The sequence below is a fragment of the Balaenoptera acutorostrata genome, chromosome 2 (genome assembly GCF_949987535.1).
Source record: "Balaenoptera acutorostrata chromosome 2, mBalAcu1.1, whole genome shotgun sequence".
Taxonomy (NCBI): domain Eukaryota; kingdom Metazoa; phylum Chordata; class Mammalia; order Artiodactyla; family Balaenopteridae; genus Balaenoptera; species Balaenoptera acutorostrata.
Genome location: NC_080065.1, coordinates 179072577 through 179087438, shown reverse-complemented (window position 1 = coordinate 179087438; position 14862 = coordinate 179072577). Strand labels below are relative to the sequence as shown.

The 14862-nt window shown below is 53.4% G+C and overlaps 1 protein-coding gene across 1 annotated transcript; it reads right to left on the bottom strand.

The window, feature by feature from the left end:
- Positions 1-6862: 6862 nt before the first annotated feature.
- On the bottom strand, positions 6863-14561 carry S1PR2 (sphingosine-1-phosphate receptor 2). The gene is made up of 2 exons (XM_007168999.3): positions 14421-14561; positions 6863-9330 (listed from the first exon to the last, which is right to left on the bottom strand). The coding sequence occupies exon 2, from the start codon at positions 9286-9288 to the stop codon at positions 8230-8232; it is 1059 nt and encodes a 352-aa protein (XP_007169061.2). The 5' UTR covers positions 9289-9330; positions 14421-14561; the 3' UTR covers positions 6863-8229.
- Between the last annotated feature and the right edge of the window lie 301 nt (positions 14562-14862).

Below are 14862 nucleotides of genomic sequence, written 5' to 3'. Positions count from 1 at the left end.
CAAAAGTACAATTTTATTAACTATAATCACTATGGTGTACTTTAGATTCTCAAAACTTATTAATCTTATAATTGAAAGTTTGAATCTTTTGAGCAACATTTCCTCCTTTCCCTCATCCCCCAGCCCCAGGGAACCACCATCCTACTCTCTGCTTCTGTGAGTTTGATTTTTTTAGATTTTACATGTAAATGAAATCATACAGTATTTGTCTTCCTGTTTCTGGCTTACTTCAATTAGCATGATGTCCTCCAGGCTCATCCATATTGTTGCAAGTGGCAGGATTTCCTTTTTTATCACCGAATAATATTCCCTGTGTGTGTATGTGTATGTGTGTATCATGTTTTCTTTATTCATTCATCCATTGACAAACACTTAGGTTGTTTCCATATCTTGCCTACTGTGAGTAATGCTGCAATAAACATGGGAGTGCAGATATTCTTTAGGATACTGATTTCATTTCCTTTGGATATACACCCAGAAGTGGGATTGATGGATCATATGATAGTTTTATTTTTAATCCTTTGAGGAACCTCCATACTGTTTTCCATAATGGAAACTTCCTAACATTGTATTATATATTTACTTTTATGGCCTGTCTCCCCCACTAGAATGTAAGATCTCTGAGGGTAGGAATAAAATAGAGTGTTCAATAAGTATTTTGAGAGGTTGGAATTATTTTTTAATAAGCTTATTGAAGTAAAATTTATATACCACAAAATTTTGACCCATTTTAAAATGTAGAAATCAATGTTTTCTTAGTAAATTTGCCAAGTTGTACAATTATCATCACAATCCAGTTTTAGAATATTTCTGTCACTCCAATAAGAATCCCCATGCCTGTTTCCAGTTAATCCCCATTCCTACCTTCAACCCCAGGCAACCACCAATCTACTTTCTGTCTCTATAGACTTGCCTCTCATGGACATTTCATATAATGGACCATACAATTTATGGTATTTTGTGTCTGACTTCCTTCACTTAGCATAATTATTTTGAGTTTCATCATGTTATTATGTGTGTCAGTATTTCGTTCCTTTTCATTGTTGAGTTATATTCCATCATATGGATGAACCACATTTTGTTGATCCATTCATCAGTTGATGGACATTTGAGTTGTTTCCACTTTGGGACTATTATGAAAAGTGTTGCTATGAGTATTCACAGACAAGTCTCTGTGTGGACATACGTGTTCATTTCTCTTGGGTAGATACCTATAGTCAATTTCTAGGTCGTGTGGTAAGTTTATGTTTGGCTTTCTAAGAAACTGCCAAACTGTTTTCCAAAGTGGCAGTGCCATTTTGCATTTGAGGTTGGGATTATGAGCATACCATTTTACAGATGATGAAACCAGCTTAGACTTGTCAGGTGATTTGCCAAAAGTCTACTTGGGTTGTCAAGGGTTGGATTTGAGATTCAAATCTGTTTTTTGTTTTGGGGTGTTTTTTTTTAATATAAATTTATTTACTTATTTTTTAAATTTTTGGCTGCATTGGGTCTTTGTTGCTGCACGCAGGCTTTCTCTAGCTGCGGCAAGCGGGGGCTACTCTTCGTTGCGGTGTGCAGGCTTCTCATTGCAGTGGCTTCTCTTGTTGCGGAGCACGAGCTCTAGGTGTGCGGGCTTCAGTAGTTGTGGCTCATAGGCTCTAGAGCTTAGGCTCGGTAGTTGTGGCACATGGGCTTAGTTGCTCCGCGGCATATGGGATCGTCCCAGACAAGGGCTCAAACCCATGTCCCCTGCATTGGCAGGCAGATTCTTAACCACTGTGCCACCAGGGAAGCCCTTTCAGTTTTTTTTAACTTTAGAGTATGCACTCTTGAAACTAACACCACAAATGCCGCTGACAATGAGTCACACCTACCCAAATTCACTTCCCTTTCGTGACAGACTTAACTATTCTCAGACAAGACATTTAGAGAAAGGTGGTGGATATCCGATGTCTGACTTTGGGGAAGTACATTTGCTGTGTAGACAAATGAGAAAGATGGCCAGAATGTGAGGATGGGGAGATGGATTAGAAACCCTTTGAGGATGGCTAATGAAATGATAGGTCCAAGTGACAGTCCACGGGTGATCAAACCATTAGGGGACAGTCGGATGGGGAATTTACAAACGCAGGATCAGGCTGATGGCACTTGAACCCCTTGATCGGTCTTAGTCCTCAGTAAAAGAGAAACAGCCAGACATCATGTCCTCCTGGTGAGTTTCCAGCACCACCTAGAAAGAATTGAATATCTTTCAATTCTTGAATTTGGGGACAAAGGAACATGTTAAATGACATAAGGGGATGCCATCAGCCAGTACCAAATTATGGGAAACTGCAGTGTGTCCGTGTAGGTTCATCAATAGTAACAAATGTGGGCTGCCCTGGTGGCACAGTGATTAAGAATCCGCCTGCCAATGAAGGGGACACAGGTTCGAGCCCTGGTCTGGGAAGATCCCACATGCCGCGGAGCAACTAAGCCCGTGCGCCACAACTACTGAGCCTGCGCTCTAGAGCCCGCGAGCCACAACTACTGAGCCCACGTGCCACAACTACTGAAGCCCGCGCGCCTGGAGCCCATGCTCCGCAACAAGAGAAGCCACGACAATGAGAAGCCCGCGCACCGCAACGAAGAGTAGCCCTCACTCACCGTAACTAGAGAAAGCCCGTGCACAGCAATGAAGACCCAACACAGCCAAAAATTAATTAATTAATTATTTTTTTTAAAAAAAGGGCTTCCCTGGTGGCGCAGTGGTTGAGAATCTGCCTGCCAATGCAGGGGACACGGATTCGAGCGCTGGTCCAGGAAGATCCCACATGCTGAGGAGCAACTAAGCCCGTGTGCCACAACTACTGAGCCTGTGGTCTAGAGCCTGCGAGCCATAACTACTGAAGCCCGCGCGCCTAGAGCCCGTGCTCCTCAACAAGAGAAGCCACCGCAATGAGAAGCCCGCGCACCGCAACGAAGAGGAGCCCCCGCTCACCACAACTAGAGTAAAGCCCGCGCACAGCAACGAAGACCCAACGCAGCCAAAAATTAATTAATTAATCAATTAATTAATTAATTAAAAAAATAAAGTGGAGAAACTTGGCAGGTACCTCCAAGGGATCCGTTAACATTGCTAGTGATGGAACTAATTGAGAAAGACGCATCACTTCTTTGGTATTTCTGCCAAAATTGCATAACCTGAATTTAATCATGAGGAAACATCAGACAAACCCATGTTGAAGGACATTCTACCAAATTACTGACCTATATTTTTCCAAAATGTCAAGGTCATGAAAGACAAAGAAAGGTTCAGAAACTGTTCTGATTGAAGGAAACTAAAAAGACAGCTGAATGCAAAAAGTGAGCTGGGATTTTCTTCTGCTATAAAGGTCGGTAATGGGACAATTGGTGAAATCTCATTAAAGTTTGTAGATTTGCTGATTATGATAATTTTACTGAGGTTATGTAAGAGAATGCCTTGTCCTTAGGAAACACAGTGAAGTATTTAGGTAGATGTATGTGTGAATAGATAGATAAACAGACAGACAGGAGCCTGGACTGCGGCTAAGTGGGCATCGTCCTTCTTACCCAGGATCAATTCTCTCTGAAACACTTATATATGAGAGAGAAATTAATTTCTCTTATTTAAGTTACTAATATTTTGTGTTTTCTGTCATTAGCAGCAGAATATCATTGATATCATTATGAAAAGAAATAGTCCAAAAATCATAAAGTGATGTATGGAAGCTACAATGTCATTCACAATGATAGTAGTGGAAGATGGGAATTTTTGTTGAAATGGCAGCATCACACCAAGTGAATTCAGCTGCTCAGAAGCTGCAGAAACTAGAGATATGGAATCTAGAATTGTGCAGTCAGTACTGTAGCCAATGACCACATGTGGCCACTTACACTGAAATTAATTAAAGTTAAAATTCAGCTTCATACTGGCCACATTTCACGTGCTAAATGGCCACAGAAAGTTCTCCTAGACAGCACTGCTCTAGATTAAGGAGTCTAGAATGTTTCTCAGAATATGGTCCCAAGATGACGCTTTTTCTTTTCTTTTTTTTTTTAATATTTATTATTCATTTTGGCTGTGCCGGGTCTTAGTTGCAGCACATGGGATCTTCGCTGCGGCATGCAGGATCTTTTGGTTGTGGCATAGCATGCGGGATCTAGTTCCCCAACCAGGGATCGAACCTGGGCTCCCATGCATTGGGAGCTCGGAGTCTTACCCACTGGACCACCGGGGAAGTCCCAAGATGATGCTTTTTCTAATCACTGTCAGGGCTTGATGAAAAACACGCATCGCTAGGGTCACTCCAGACCTATTTAATCAGAATCTCTGACTGGGGAGCGTAAGAATCTGCATGTTAACAGGTTCTCCCAGGTGATTCTGATGCTCCCTAATAGCCAACAGCCTCTGTAGGGAAAAAAGGAGGTGAAAGTCATCTTGCATCCCTACAGGTTGGTCCATTCCATTCTAGGCTCTGAGATTTGAGAGATATTAGCAAATCAGTTCTTCAGACCGCCATACTGAGGAGAATGAGATGTGATTTGGTCTTCAATCAAGGACTGCCTGAAAAAAAGAAAAAGAACAAAAAAAAAAAAGGGAATTTCCTGGCGGTCCAGTGGTTAGGACTCCATGCTACCACTGCAGGGGGCCCGGGTTCGATCCCTGGTTGGGGAACTAAGCTCCACAAGCTGAGTGGTGCAGCCAAAAAAAAAAAGACTGCCTGGGTTCAAATCCAGACCCCTCCACTCACATGCTCCGTGACCTTGGGCACATTACTTGACCTCTCTGTGCCTCAGTTTCTTTCTCGGTCAGAGTGCCTATAATAATGCCTTCCCTGCAGAATACAGTACCCCAAAACTGTTGCTTCTCCTATTTGATTTTCTTCAGAGCACTTAACATTCACCCATTTGCTTTGGCTTTCATTCATTCAACATTTATTGAGCACCTACTGTAAGCTGGCCACTGTCCTGAGCACTGAGGCCATTCAGTGAGCAAGATAGACAAAAACTCCTGCTCTCTGGCATTTAGAATGGGACTGCATTCTAAAGGGGAAATAGAAAATAAACAAGACAGGTACTTCCCTGGCGGTCCAGTGGTTAAGACTCTGCGCTTCCAATGCGGGGGGCATGGGTTTGATCCCTGGTTGGGGAACTAAGATCCCACATGCCGTGCAGCACGGCCAAAAATATAATAATAATAATAATAGTAAAATGGACAAGATAAAGAGCAAAATGTGTTGCATATTAGCGAGTAGCAAGGGAGGTAGATAGGATAAAAAAAAATTGTGTTCATGGCCAGAGGCCTCACCCAGGGTGTGATATTTGAATACAGACTTGAAGGAGGAGAGAAGAGTCACAAAGATGTCTGCAGGAAGATCATTCCCAGCAGAGGGAACAGCAGGTGCTAAGGTCCTTTGGTGGGAACGTGCCAAGTACCATGAAAGATGCTAGAGACGGTGGTGAATAGGATGCCGTCCTATCTGCAAGGTGTTCATATTTTAATTAGGAAAAAAATTAAGTAAAAAAGGGACTTCCCTGGCGGTCCAGTGGTTAAGACTCTGTGCTTCCAATGCAGGGGACACAGGTTCGATCCCTGGTCGGGGAGCTAAGATCCCACATGTTGCGTGGTGCAGCCAAAAAAAAAAAAAAGTAAATATTTTAATTAGGGAGAAGTAGACCGATGTATATTACACCTCCAGGTGGTAAGAAGGTGAGGGGCTAGATAGAGGGAAGAAGGTGGTCAGGGTAGGCTTCTCTGAGGAGATGGCATTTGAGCGGATGCCTGAAGGAGCAGGTGAAGGAAGCATGTGGGTATTTGGGGGAAATTTATTGACTCTGGCCTGGCCTGTGTCTCTTCCTCCTCACAATCCCAGCGAGGGTTCAGGTTTCCAGAGGTTGTCTTTGAATGGCTGGAGGAAGGGGAATTCCGATGAGGGGTGTGGGTCTCAGCTTCTAGCCACCGTCTGCCCCACTCCTTCTTGTTTCCACTGGCTGCCCTAGCTTTGCGCTGGTGTTGCTGGGCGGAGCTTCAGCTTGAGGGCCTGGGTTCCCCATCAAAGCTCCAGATCTATCTTCAAAGGAGCCGCTGGGCCCTGTGCCTGTGGGCAAAGGAGGGGGTGTCACTCTGGAGCCGAGCTAGGGACCCACCTTTCAGCTGCATCCCAGCTGGTCATATCCTGGATCCTGTTGATGCTGGTGGAGGCTGGCAGCCCACACTCCTCACTCCTTCCATGGCCAAGAGGTTTGAGGATCTTTTCTCTGGCCCAGTGGTGGAGCTGGCAGGATCTAGAGTCAGCCCGCCTGAGTTCAAATCCAGACAGGCACTGCCCCAACCTGCTGTGTGACCCTGAGCAGCTCACTTAACTTCTCTGAACCCACATCTCCATAAAAGCAGTTTATAGTAACTCCAGCCTCCTGAGGATTCTGTCTTCCTGCCTGGAAAGTGCTTGAGGAAGGTGGGCCATTCCTTTGGGGAACACTGTGCTTTAGAGGGGTATCTGGGCCCATGTCTCCCAAGACCATCTCTCCAGCTCCCCAGGAGGGATGTGTACTGGGGATGAAGAGGGGGGGCCCCCCCCCACCCCCAGCCAGGCTCTTTCTTTGAAGGATAGCACGGAGGTCCTGGGCCTAATTAATCACTGGGAGGGGCCAGATAACTGCCCTAGGGAGAAAGTCAGTGTTGACCCTGTTTTCTCAGAAGCCACTGCAATCCTGTCTCTGGCTGGGCCAGGGCTGGGGGCACCGAGGAAAGGCTGGCAAAGGATGAATTGTCTGAGCAGTAGCCACCCTCCCCTGTCCCATCCACCCCCAGCCACAGGATGCTAATGGGGGAACTGCCACCTTAAGCCTAAAAAGACAACCACCACCAGAAAGAGACATTGAACCGTTTATTGGCCTGGGTCTCAGGCATGAGGGGCATCTGGGGAGCTGTATGAGGGGAGACAAGCCCCCAACTGGCTCCTTGCCCCCACAAAGATCCCCTCTCCCAGCCTTTGCAGTCATGAGAAATCACTTTGAGGCGTGAAGTTTCCTTTTCCAGGTGAGCTGCACCCCAGCTCTCAAGTGGGGATATAAGCAAGGAATTACAAAGGAGTCTGTGCGGGGACCAGACCCCTCTTTGGCAGCTTCAACACAGACGTGAGGAGACAAAATAGCATCCATTCTGGGGAAACAGGGTGAGCAGAAGGGATCACAGACATCACACACACAGACACACACAGACACTGACAGACACACATAAATATACGTTTGTACCGCAATGTCCCTTCCATCTGTCCACAGAACTTAGCGAAGTCCTTCTGAAGTGGGCAATAGGAGGGCATCCCACAATGGTCCTCGGCACCCCTACCCGCATGCTCCGTTCAATACAACCTGAAAGGAGGCACAGCGGGCTCAAGGCTGCCCTGCCTTATGAGATCTGGTACCTCGGCTGGGTCTGGAGGTGAGAGAGTTTGGGGGTGGTTGTTTTCTGGGGGTCTGGGGCCCTGTACTAACAGCTCCCCTAGAACTTTCTCCAATTCCACCCTGTCCCACTGGGAGGCCCAGAGCCCTCTTCAGGCCCCCAGACCGGTTTTTCCAGCCCTGGGTGATTCCTCTGTGTCCCATATAGTGCAATCGGCCAATGAGGTCTGAGAATGGGGGTTAGTTCCCCACCACCACGTGGTTTCCTGGCATCTCACTCACAGAGTCAGAAGAAAGGGAAGAAGTTGCCAAAGTGGCAGCTGGTGAAATTTGGGGAAGCTGTGGATTTGAGCCCCGCAACTGTTAGCCAGGGCCGCCCAGAACGGTCAGGGAGGAGGTCTCCAGCCCCTCAGGACAGCGGTTCTAGGGAAGTGGCCTCTGAGGTGGCCAAGAGAAGGTGGCGAGGGGGCTAAATTCAGAGAGGGGAGTCAGGCACAGGGCGGAGGGTCAGACTGCCCCTGCGCTGTGCTCCTCTCGAGCACCTGCCTGCTGTCACCTGGGCTCTTTCCAGGTCTGCCCCCCGCCCGGCCCTCCCCACGATCCAGTTCCGAAGAGGTCACTCCAGCCACCTCGCTGGCCTCCAGGACCCGGCTGCAGCTGTGCTATCCAACTGGTCAGTGCCTCAGTCAGCCACCCCAGGGGTGAAATATCTTCAGCATCACCCAGGCCTGTGGAATGGGGGCATCTTGCTTGGCAGCCCCATGTCTCTGTCCCAGGGCACCCGGTGCCTCTCCACGGAGCCCTCTGCTGCGGTGGCCTGGTTGTCAGCCCACTTGCCCCTCAGACCATCGTGTTGCCCTCCAGAAACGTGGGCGACGTGGGCACGTGTGTGCCCCTCTCCAGGGAGCTGGAGCTGCGGAGAGGCAGGAGGCGGTGGCCCGGGGTCCCGTCCCGCCCCCCTTGCACCCCTGCTGCCCTCCGCCAGCACTGCAGCGGCCGTAATACCTCCCGCCTCAGGTCCCGGCTGCGCCATGTGTAGATGACAGGGTTGAGCAGTGAGTTGAGGGTGGCAAAGGCAAAGAAGTAATGGGCCTGGTAGAGGACAGGGCAGGCCCGGACAGGACAGGCATAGTCCAGGAGGAGGATGCTAAAGGCGGGCAGCCAGCAGAAGATGAAGACGCCCAGCACAATGGTGACCGTCTTGAGCAGGGCCAGTGTCTGCGGGCCAGCCACGTCGGCCTGGCTGGAGCGGACCACACAGTAGATGCGGATGTACAGGGCTACGATGGCTGATAAGATGACCGAGAAGATGGTCACCACGCAGAGGACGTAGGGCTTGGCGTAGAGCGGCAGGACGGTGGAGCAGGCCTCCAGTTGGCCCAGGCAGTTCCAGCCAAGGATGGGCAGGCCGCCGAGAACCAGCGAGATGAGCCACGAGGCCGCGATGAGCAGCAGCATGCGGCAGCTCTTGTCGCTGCCGTAGAGCTTGACCTTGGCGATGGCCACATGCCGCTCGATGGCGATGGCCAGGAGGCTGAAGACAGAGGCGGAGAGCGTGATGAAGGCAGAGCCCTCACGGGCGAACCACTGCACGGGTGTCAGCCCCAGTGTGACAGAGCCCGAGAGCAAAGTATTGGCTATGAAGGCCACGCCCGCCAGCAGGTCTGAGGCAGCCAGATTGCCCAGGAACAGGTACATGGCCGAGTGGAACTTGCTGTTGCGGGCAACCGCGATGAGCACCAGCAGGTTTTCCACCACGATGGCGCAACAGAGGATGATGATGAGGGCTGAGGCCACCTGGCGGGAGGGCGTCTCCTTCGTGTCCAGATTCTCCTTGGTGTAATTATAGTGTTCCTTGACCTTGCTGGAACTTAGGTACTCTGAGTACACGTTGCCCATGGTGGGGCTTAGTAGCCGGCTGGGGCCATGGGGCTGTCAGAGCTGCAGAGAGAAAAGACAGATAGACAGGTCAGTGCCGTGGCTGCTGTCTGGGTTGACTCTGGACGGCTGTGGTTCAAGTCCCAACTCTGTCACATGAAGTCAGAATTATCATCATCTCTGCTTTACAAATGGGAAACCGGAGAGGTCAATTCACTTTCCCAAAGCCTCAAAGCTAGTCAGTGGCAGAGCCTCAGAGACCCACTCCAAAGCCTCTATAACCTCTAGGCTACAGTGTCTTTCAAAGGAACAGAAGCTCCCCCAAAGGGCATGAAGGACACAAAATGGACTTCCGGAAGCCTTACCCACCTACCCAGAGAGGGAGTCTTAGCCAGGACCTGGAGGGATTGTCTCATTTCTTGAAAACACGGGAGCCTCGGGCCTCATGCCGCCTGCCAACCTGGGTCAGTGAGATGCTCTCGCTGATAGTACCATCCTCTGCTCATTACCACCCACTGCCCTGGATTTCAGGCTGGGTCTAAGCCTAGGGGCCATACGTGTTCCCAAGATAAGGTCTTGGGGAGACACCTGAGGTTTGAGCATCACAGAGGTCACGTCATCTTCAAGGACTCAGACCTTGCAGGCAATCCAAGGTTCAACCCCACTCCACCTCTGACACGCTGTGGGATATTGTGCCAAGTCACTCAACACTTGGCCTCTAAGTCTCAATGGCCTCATCTGTGCAGTGGGGAGAAGAAAGCCCACTTCAGAGGGGTGATGGGAAAATCCTGTTGAACGATACACGAGGCACCCGTAGCATACAGCAGGCACTCAGTAAATATTAGCTAGTATTATTAGCTTCCCTCTTCCTGCCACACCCACAGCTAGGGACTAGGTGTTCTCCTCCCAATCTTTTGGTAAGGGATGTCGAGTGAGCCAGCCAGGCAAGATTCCCAACAGCCTGTTCTCATCAGCACCATCTAGCCCTGCCCTGGGACAGAGGGTCCTAGCAGGGTGGGCAGGGCGCTGGCACCCCCCTCCCCAGCCAAGATGAAATCCAGATGTGAGGCCCTTGGAACAAACAGGGTTGAGTCCCGGCTCCCCAGTCACATCCGGGGCAGGGAGGCTGGGAGGGGGTGATGGGATGGGCGAGCCACAGGAGACCCGTCTGGGAGGTCCTGGCTGGGAGGATGGGGCAGCTGTGCGAAGCCATGTGAGTGGTGAGGGGGCGTGAAGCCCCGCGGGGAGGGGGGAACGGTATTCGGTATTCGCTTTCATGAAAGCCTGAGTCACCCCTCTCTCAAGGAAAACTGAGCCGTGGGGGGAAGGGCTGGGAAGATGGGCGTGGGCAGAGAGGGTGAGAGGCCGACTTCATGGCCTCCCCCCAGCTTGGTAGTTGGCGGTGGGGGGGGGGGTCTCAGAGGAGCTGGTGCAGTGTCCGCCTTTCACGAGGGGCACAGGGGAGCCAGGAGGAAGCTCCAGACCAGCCTTTAGTTCAGCGGGGGGGGCCGTGGGAAGAGACCTCCCCAGGTCCCTGGAAACACGCCTAGCAAGGACCACGTGCACGCCAGGAGCGCCAGGAGCACCGTTCCAGAAAAGGCTGGTTAGGCCGGTTCCCAGTGAGCTTGGGAGTGATGAGGGGCTTCCGGGGTCGTCCAGCCATCTCAGTCCCGGACACCCCCTCAGAGGGGGTGCCCTGGCTCCTGGCCCGATAGAGACAGCTGCTCCCCCTGGGCGAAGGGACATCCGTCCTAGTTTGGGAACAGAGAAGGGCTTGTGCACATCCTCAGGGACTGTCGCCCCGCCCAGATCGCCACACAGAGGCTCCTTGTTCCCCTGCCAGGCTCCTTGTTCCCCTGCCGGACGGGCCCCAGTCGCCCCGATGCCCTCTGCCCGTTGCAGCCGGCTTGGCCCAAGTCTGGGCCTTACCAGACCGGCCGTCGGGCCAGAAACAGCCCTCGCCCTGATTGGCTCATTTTCAATTCCAGGGCATTGAGCAATTCGCCTATTGGCCTGAGCTTTCCATCCTCGACATTCGATTGGCCCAGTTGGGGGCGCTCTATGGCTAGCACTACTGATCTGGTCCTTTACAGGCGGTTGGAGCTCACTTCTTTCCAGGACATTATTAAGACTGTGTGGATGTCCCCGGGGAGAGTTTGAACCACAGCCTGACCGCTGGGTCACCCCGACCAGACGCCCCCAGGCTGCCCTGGCCTACTGCCCCTCCTGGGGATCATAATTGAGAATCAAGGACCCATCGCAGGTCTGGGAAGCACACTTGCTGGTGGGCTAGAAGCCCAGGGTGTGTCCCAAGGCCTCCCCCTCCACCGCCGCTCAGACCCCTCTCTTGTCTGGCAGCCAAGAGAAAGATTTATGGCCGCTTCCTAGAGAAATAAGAAATGGTTTCAGGACTTCCCTGGTGGCGCAGTGGTTAAGAATCCGCCTGCCAATGCAGGGGACACAGGTTTGAGCCCTGGTCCAGGAAGATCCCACATGCTGCGGAGCGACTAAGCCCATGCGCCACAACTACTGAGCCTGCGCTCTAGAGCCCGCGAGCCACAACTACTGAGCCCGTGTGCCACAACTACTGAAGCCTGTGCGCCTAGAACCCGTGCTCCCCAACAAGAGAAGCCACCGTAATGAGAAGCCTGTGCACCGCAACGAAGAGTAGCCCCGCTCGCCGCAACTAGAGAAAGCCCGCACGCAGCAACAAAGACCCAACGCAGCCAAAAATTAAATAAATAAATAAATTTATAAAAAAAGAAAGAAAGAAAAATGTTTTCAGCCCTGTACCCCAGGGACTGACCAAAATGTCTGTCTTCTTCCCTGAGGCGAAGATCCTCACTTCGGGCAGCCTCAGGAGGGGTGGTTATTAGAGAAGGGGAATCTGAGGCCCACAATGCCTCCGTCTTCTCCACTAGGACCTTGCTTAAGGCAGGTTCATGCTTCCCAGAAAGAGGAAGCAGGGTCTGGAGGTTGGGGCTGGCACAGTCACCCCCAGGCAGACACAGGCCTTTCCTGCTTCCCCTCCCTGTGTCAAGCTCCCAGGCCTGGCTAACATAGGACCTGACTCCCTCCCAGATGCTCAGTAAGACGTCCCTGGGCTCAGCATTGGGGAATGGCCAGGCCTGAAATGGAGCAAGAGGGACAAGTGACAGGGTTTGGAGGGAAGGGAAGCGAGACAGACCAAGACTGTTCAGGGGGAGATTAGGAGAGTAGAAGGCAAGAGGAAGCCTCAGTGGCTTCCAGGAGCCCCTCCCCCAAGTTCCATGGAGGCAGGCCCTGTGGTTACTGTTCCCCTGGGCACTCCCTGGTCCCATGCCCCATGCCCTAGGGCAGCCCCCTAGGCTTGGTTTCCCCTCAGTTGCCCTCTACACTGCCATGCTCCATGCAGCATCCAAGGGGAGCTTTTAAATTTATAGCTCCAATATGTCACTCCTCAGCTCCAAATTCTTCCATGGCTCCCCACTACCTAAAATGGCCTGGCCCCTGCCCACCTCCCCTCCTCCCACTCTCCCCCAGGGTCAGTCCACTCCAACCACACTGGTCTCCGACGTGTCAGCCCCGTTCTTACCTCAGAGCTTTTGCCTCTGCTGTTTCTCCACCTGGCATGGCCTTCCCACAAAGCCCTGAACGACTGTCTCCCCATCTTTCAGATTTCTGTTTGGTGGCCTCCTCTAACCACCAAGCTATCCTAGCCGCCTTCCCTAGGCCCTTTCTACCACAGCATCTTTTTATTATATTCACAGCACTTGCCAATTTCAGCAATAATGATTGTATTTCTTGTTTTCTGTTTCCAGGGTAGAATGTGTGTCAGAGGACAGCAACTAAGTCTGTTTTCACTCCCTGGAATGATGCCTGGCATACAGAAAGCGCTCAGAAAACGTGTAGCGTGGATGGATGGATGGATGGATGGGTGGGTGGGTGGATGGATGGATGGGTGGATGCATGACCAAACGGACGAGGCCCCAGTGGGCCCCCGAGTGCGGAGGCTCCTAAACTCAGCCCAGGCCCAAACAACGGCAAGGGAGGCTGGAGACGCCCCTGGTCCGCTGGGAGGCCACCCCCACCAAGCGAAGCCCAGCTGGGCGTCTCCTTGGAGACGGCGCCACGACCCGCCCCCGCCCTTGGGCTGCAGTCTCGGCCTCCTTATCTGGCGGTGGAATGCACGGTATCCACACTCGCTGCCTCTGGGGCCGCGCCTCCTCTCTCCCGCGACAGCCACACGCGGGTGACCCACACATCTCCGAGTGGGGGTGGGGGGCTCCTCTGCGTCCAGCCAGGGGCCCAGCCTCGATATTCCCAAAGGACTGGGGAGAGGTGGGGAGAGATCCCAGCAGCAGCTGCACCGCGAATGCCGCACGCGTGTCGCACCACGCGGGGGACCGTGGGCTCAGCGCGTGGCGCCCGGAGCGTCCGATTAGGGCACAGTCGGGAGAGGGGATGGAAATCCCCGGGTGAGTCAACTCGTGCCAGAGGAGTGGGCGAGGTTCCCACGCTTGGCTGGGCCCGGAACCACGCGGGGTCCGCGCCACGGGTGCCCTCACCCACTCCCCATCCCCGGGTCCCAGGGGAAAGAAGAGACGCCGGAGCCACGCAGTCAGGTTCACTTTCCTTCCAGAACAAAGCCACGACCCCGCGGGGGGACTGGAAGAGACGAACTACTCGGGGAAACTGAGGCAGAGGACCAGATGTGGAGGAGGTGGGCAACTGCCTTCCTCTGGGGCCCCGCCCCTTGGCCTGGAGGTACTGCGGCGCGCGGCACCTTTCGCCTTCGCCCAGCCGGAGTCAGCAAAGAGGGGAGTCCTCCCCTCCCCCATACACACTCCCCAAACCACCGGTCCGGGGGCACGCCATCCAGCCTCCCAGTCTCCGGCCGAAAGCGCTCGGATTCCGCCTTCTCCTCGGGGCCAACTTCCTGCCGCTGGAGAAGGCGGGGAGCTCAGTCTGGGGGTTCGCGGCTGAGGCAGTGGGGCCTCCTGGGGTCGTGGAGAGGGCGCACGATGACCACTCCCTCGGTGCAGCAGGAGCACGGGCGGCGCGTGCGCGCCCGCGACGCCCCCGACCCCTGGCCCGCGCCCCTAGCTCCGATCCCGCGACCTCCGGGGACCAGGGCCCGCCCTTTCTGCTTCCCCCTCGCCACGCACGCTCACCTGGCTAGGCCGACCCGGGTCCTTGCCCTGGCCGGAGGGGCTTTGGCGTCTGCGTCCCCGGGACGGCCGCGGCTAGGGCTGGGACTGCCCGCCGGGCTCCTCTGCGTCCCGGGGCTGGGGACCGGGGACGGAGGGGGACCGGGAGAGGCGCCGCCTCGGCCCCCACTTGCCCCGCCCTATCTCCGCCTCCTTTCCGGCGGCGGCAGCAGCAATGAATTCCAGATGTGGCCTGCCCAGCGGGGCGCGCGCGAGGGCGGGCGGGGAGGAGGCGCGCGGGGTCCCTTTGTCCGCACCCCCACCTCCAGCCCTGCCCCTCCCAGCCCCCACCCGTGAGAAGCGGTCGGCGCATGACGTCACGCAGCCCCGTGCTGTCCAGTCGCTTCTGGCCAGGTGACCTCAACCTGAAACGACTGTCTTGGATTGCAGATGTACTCTTGGTCCA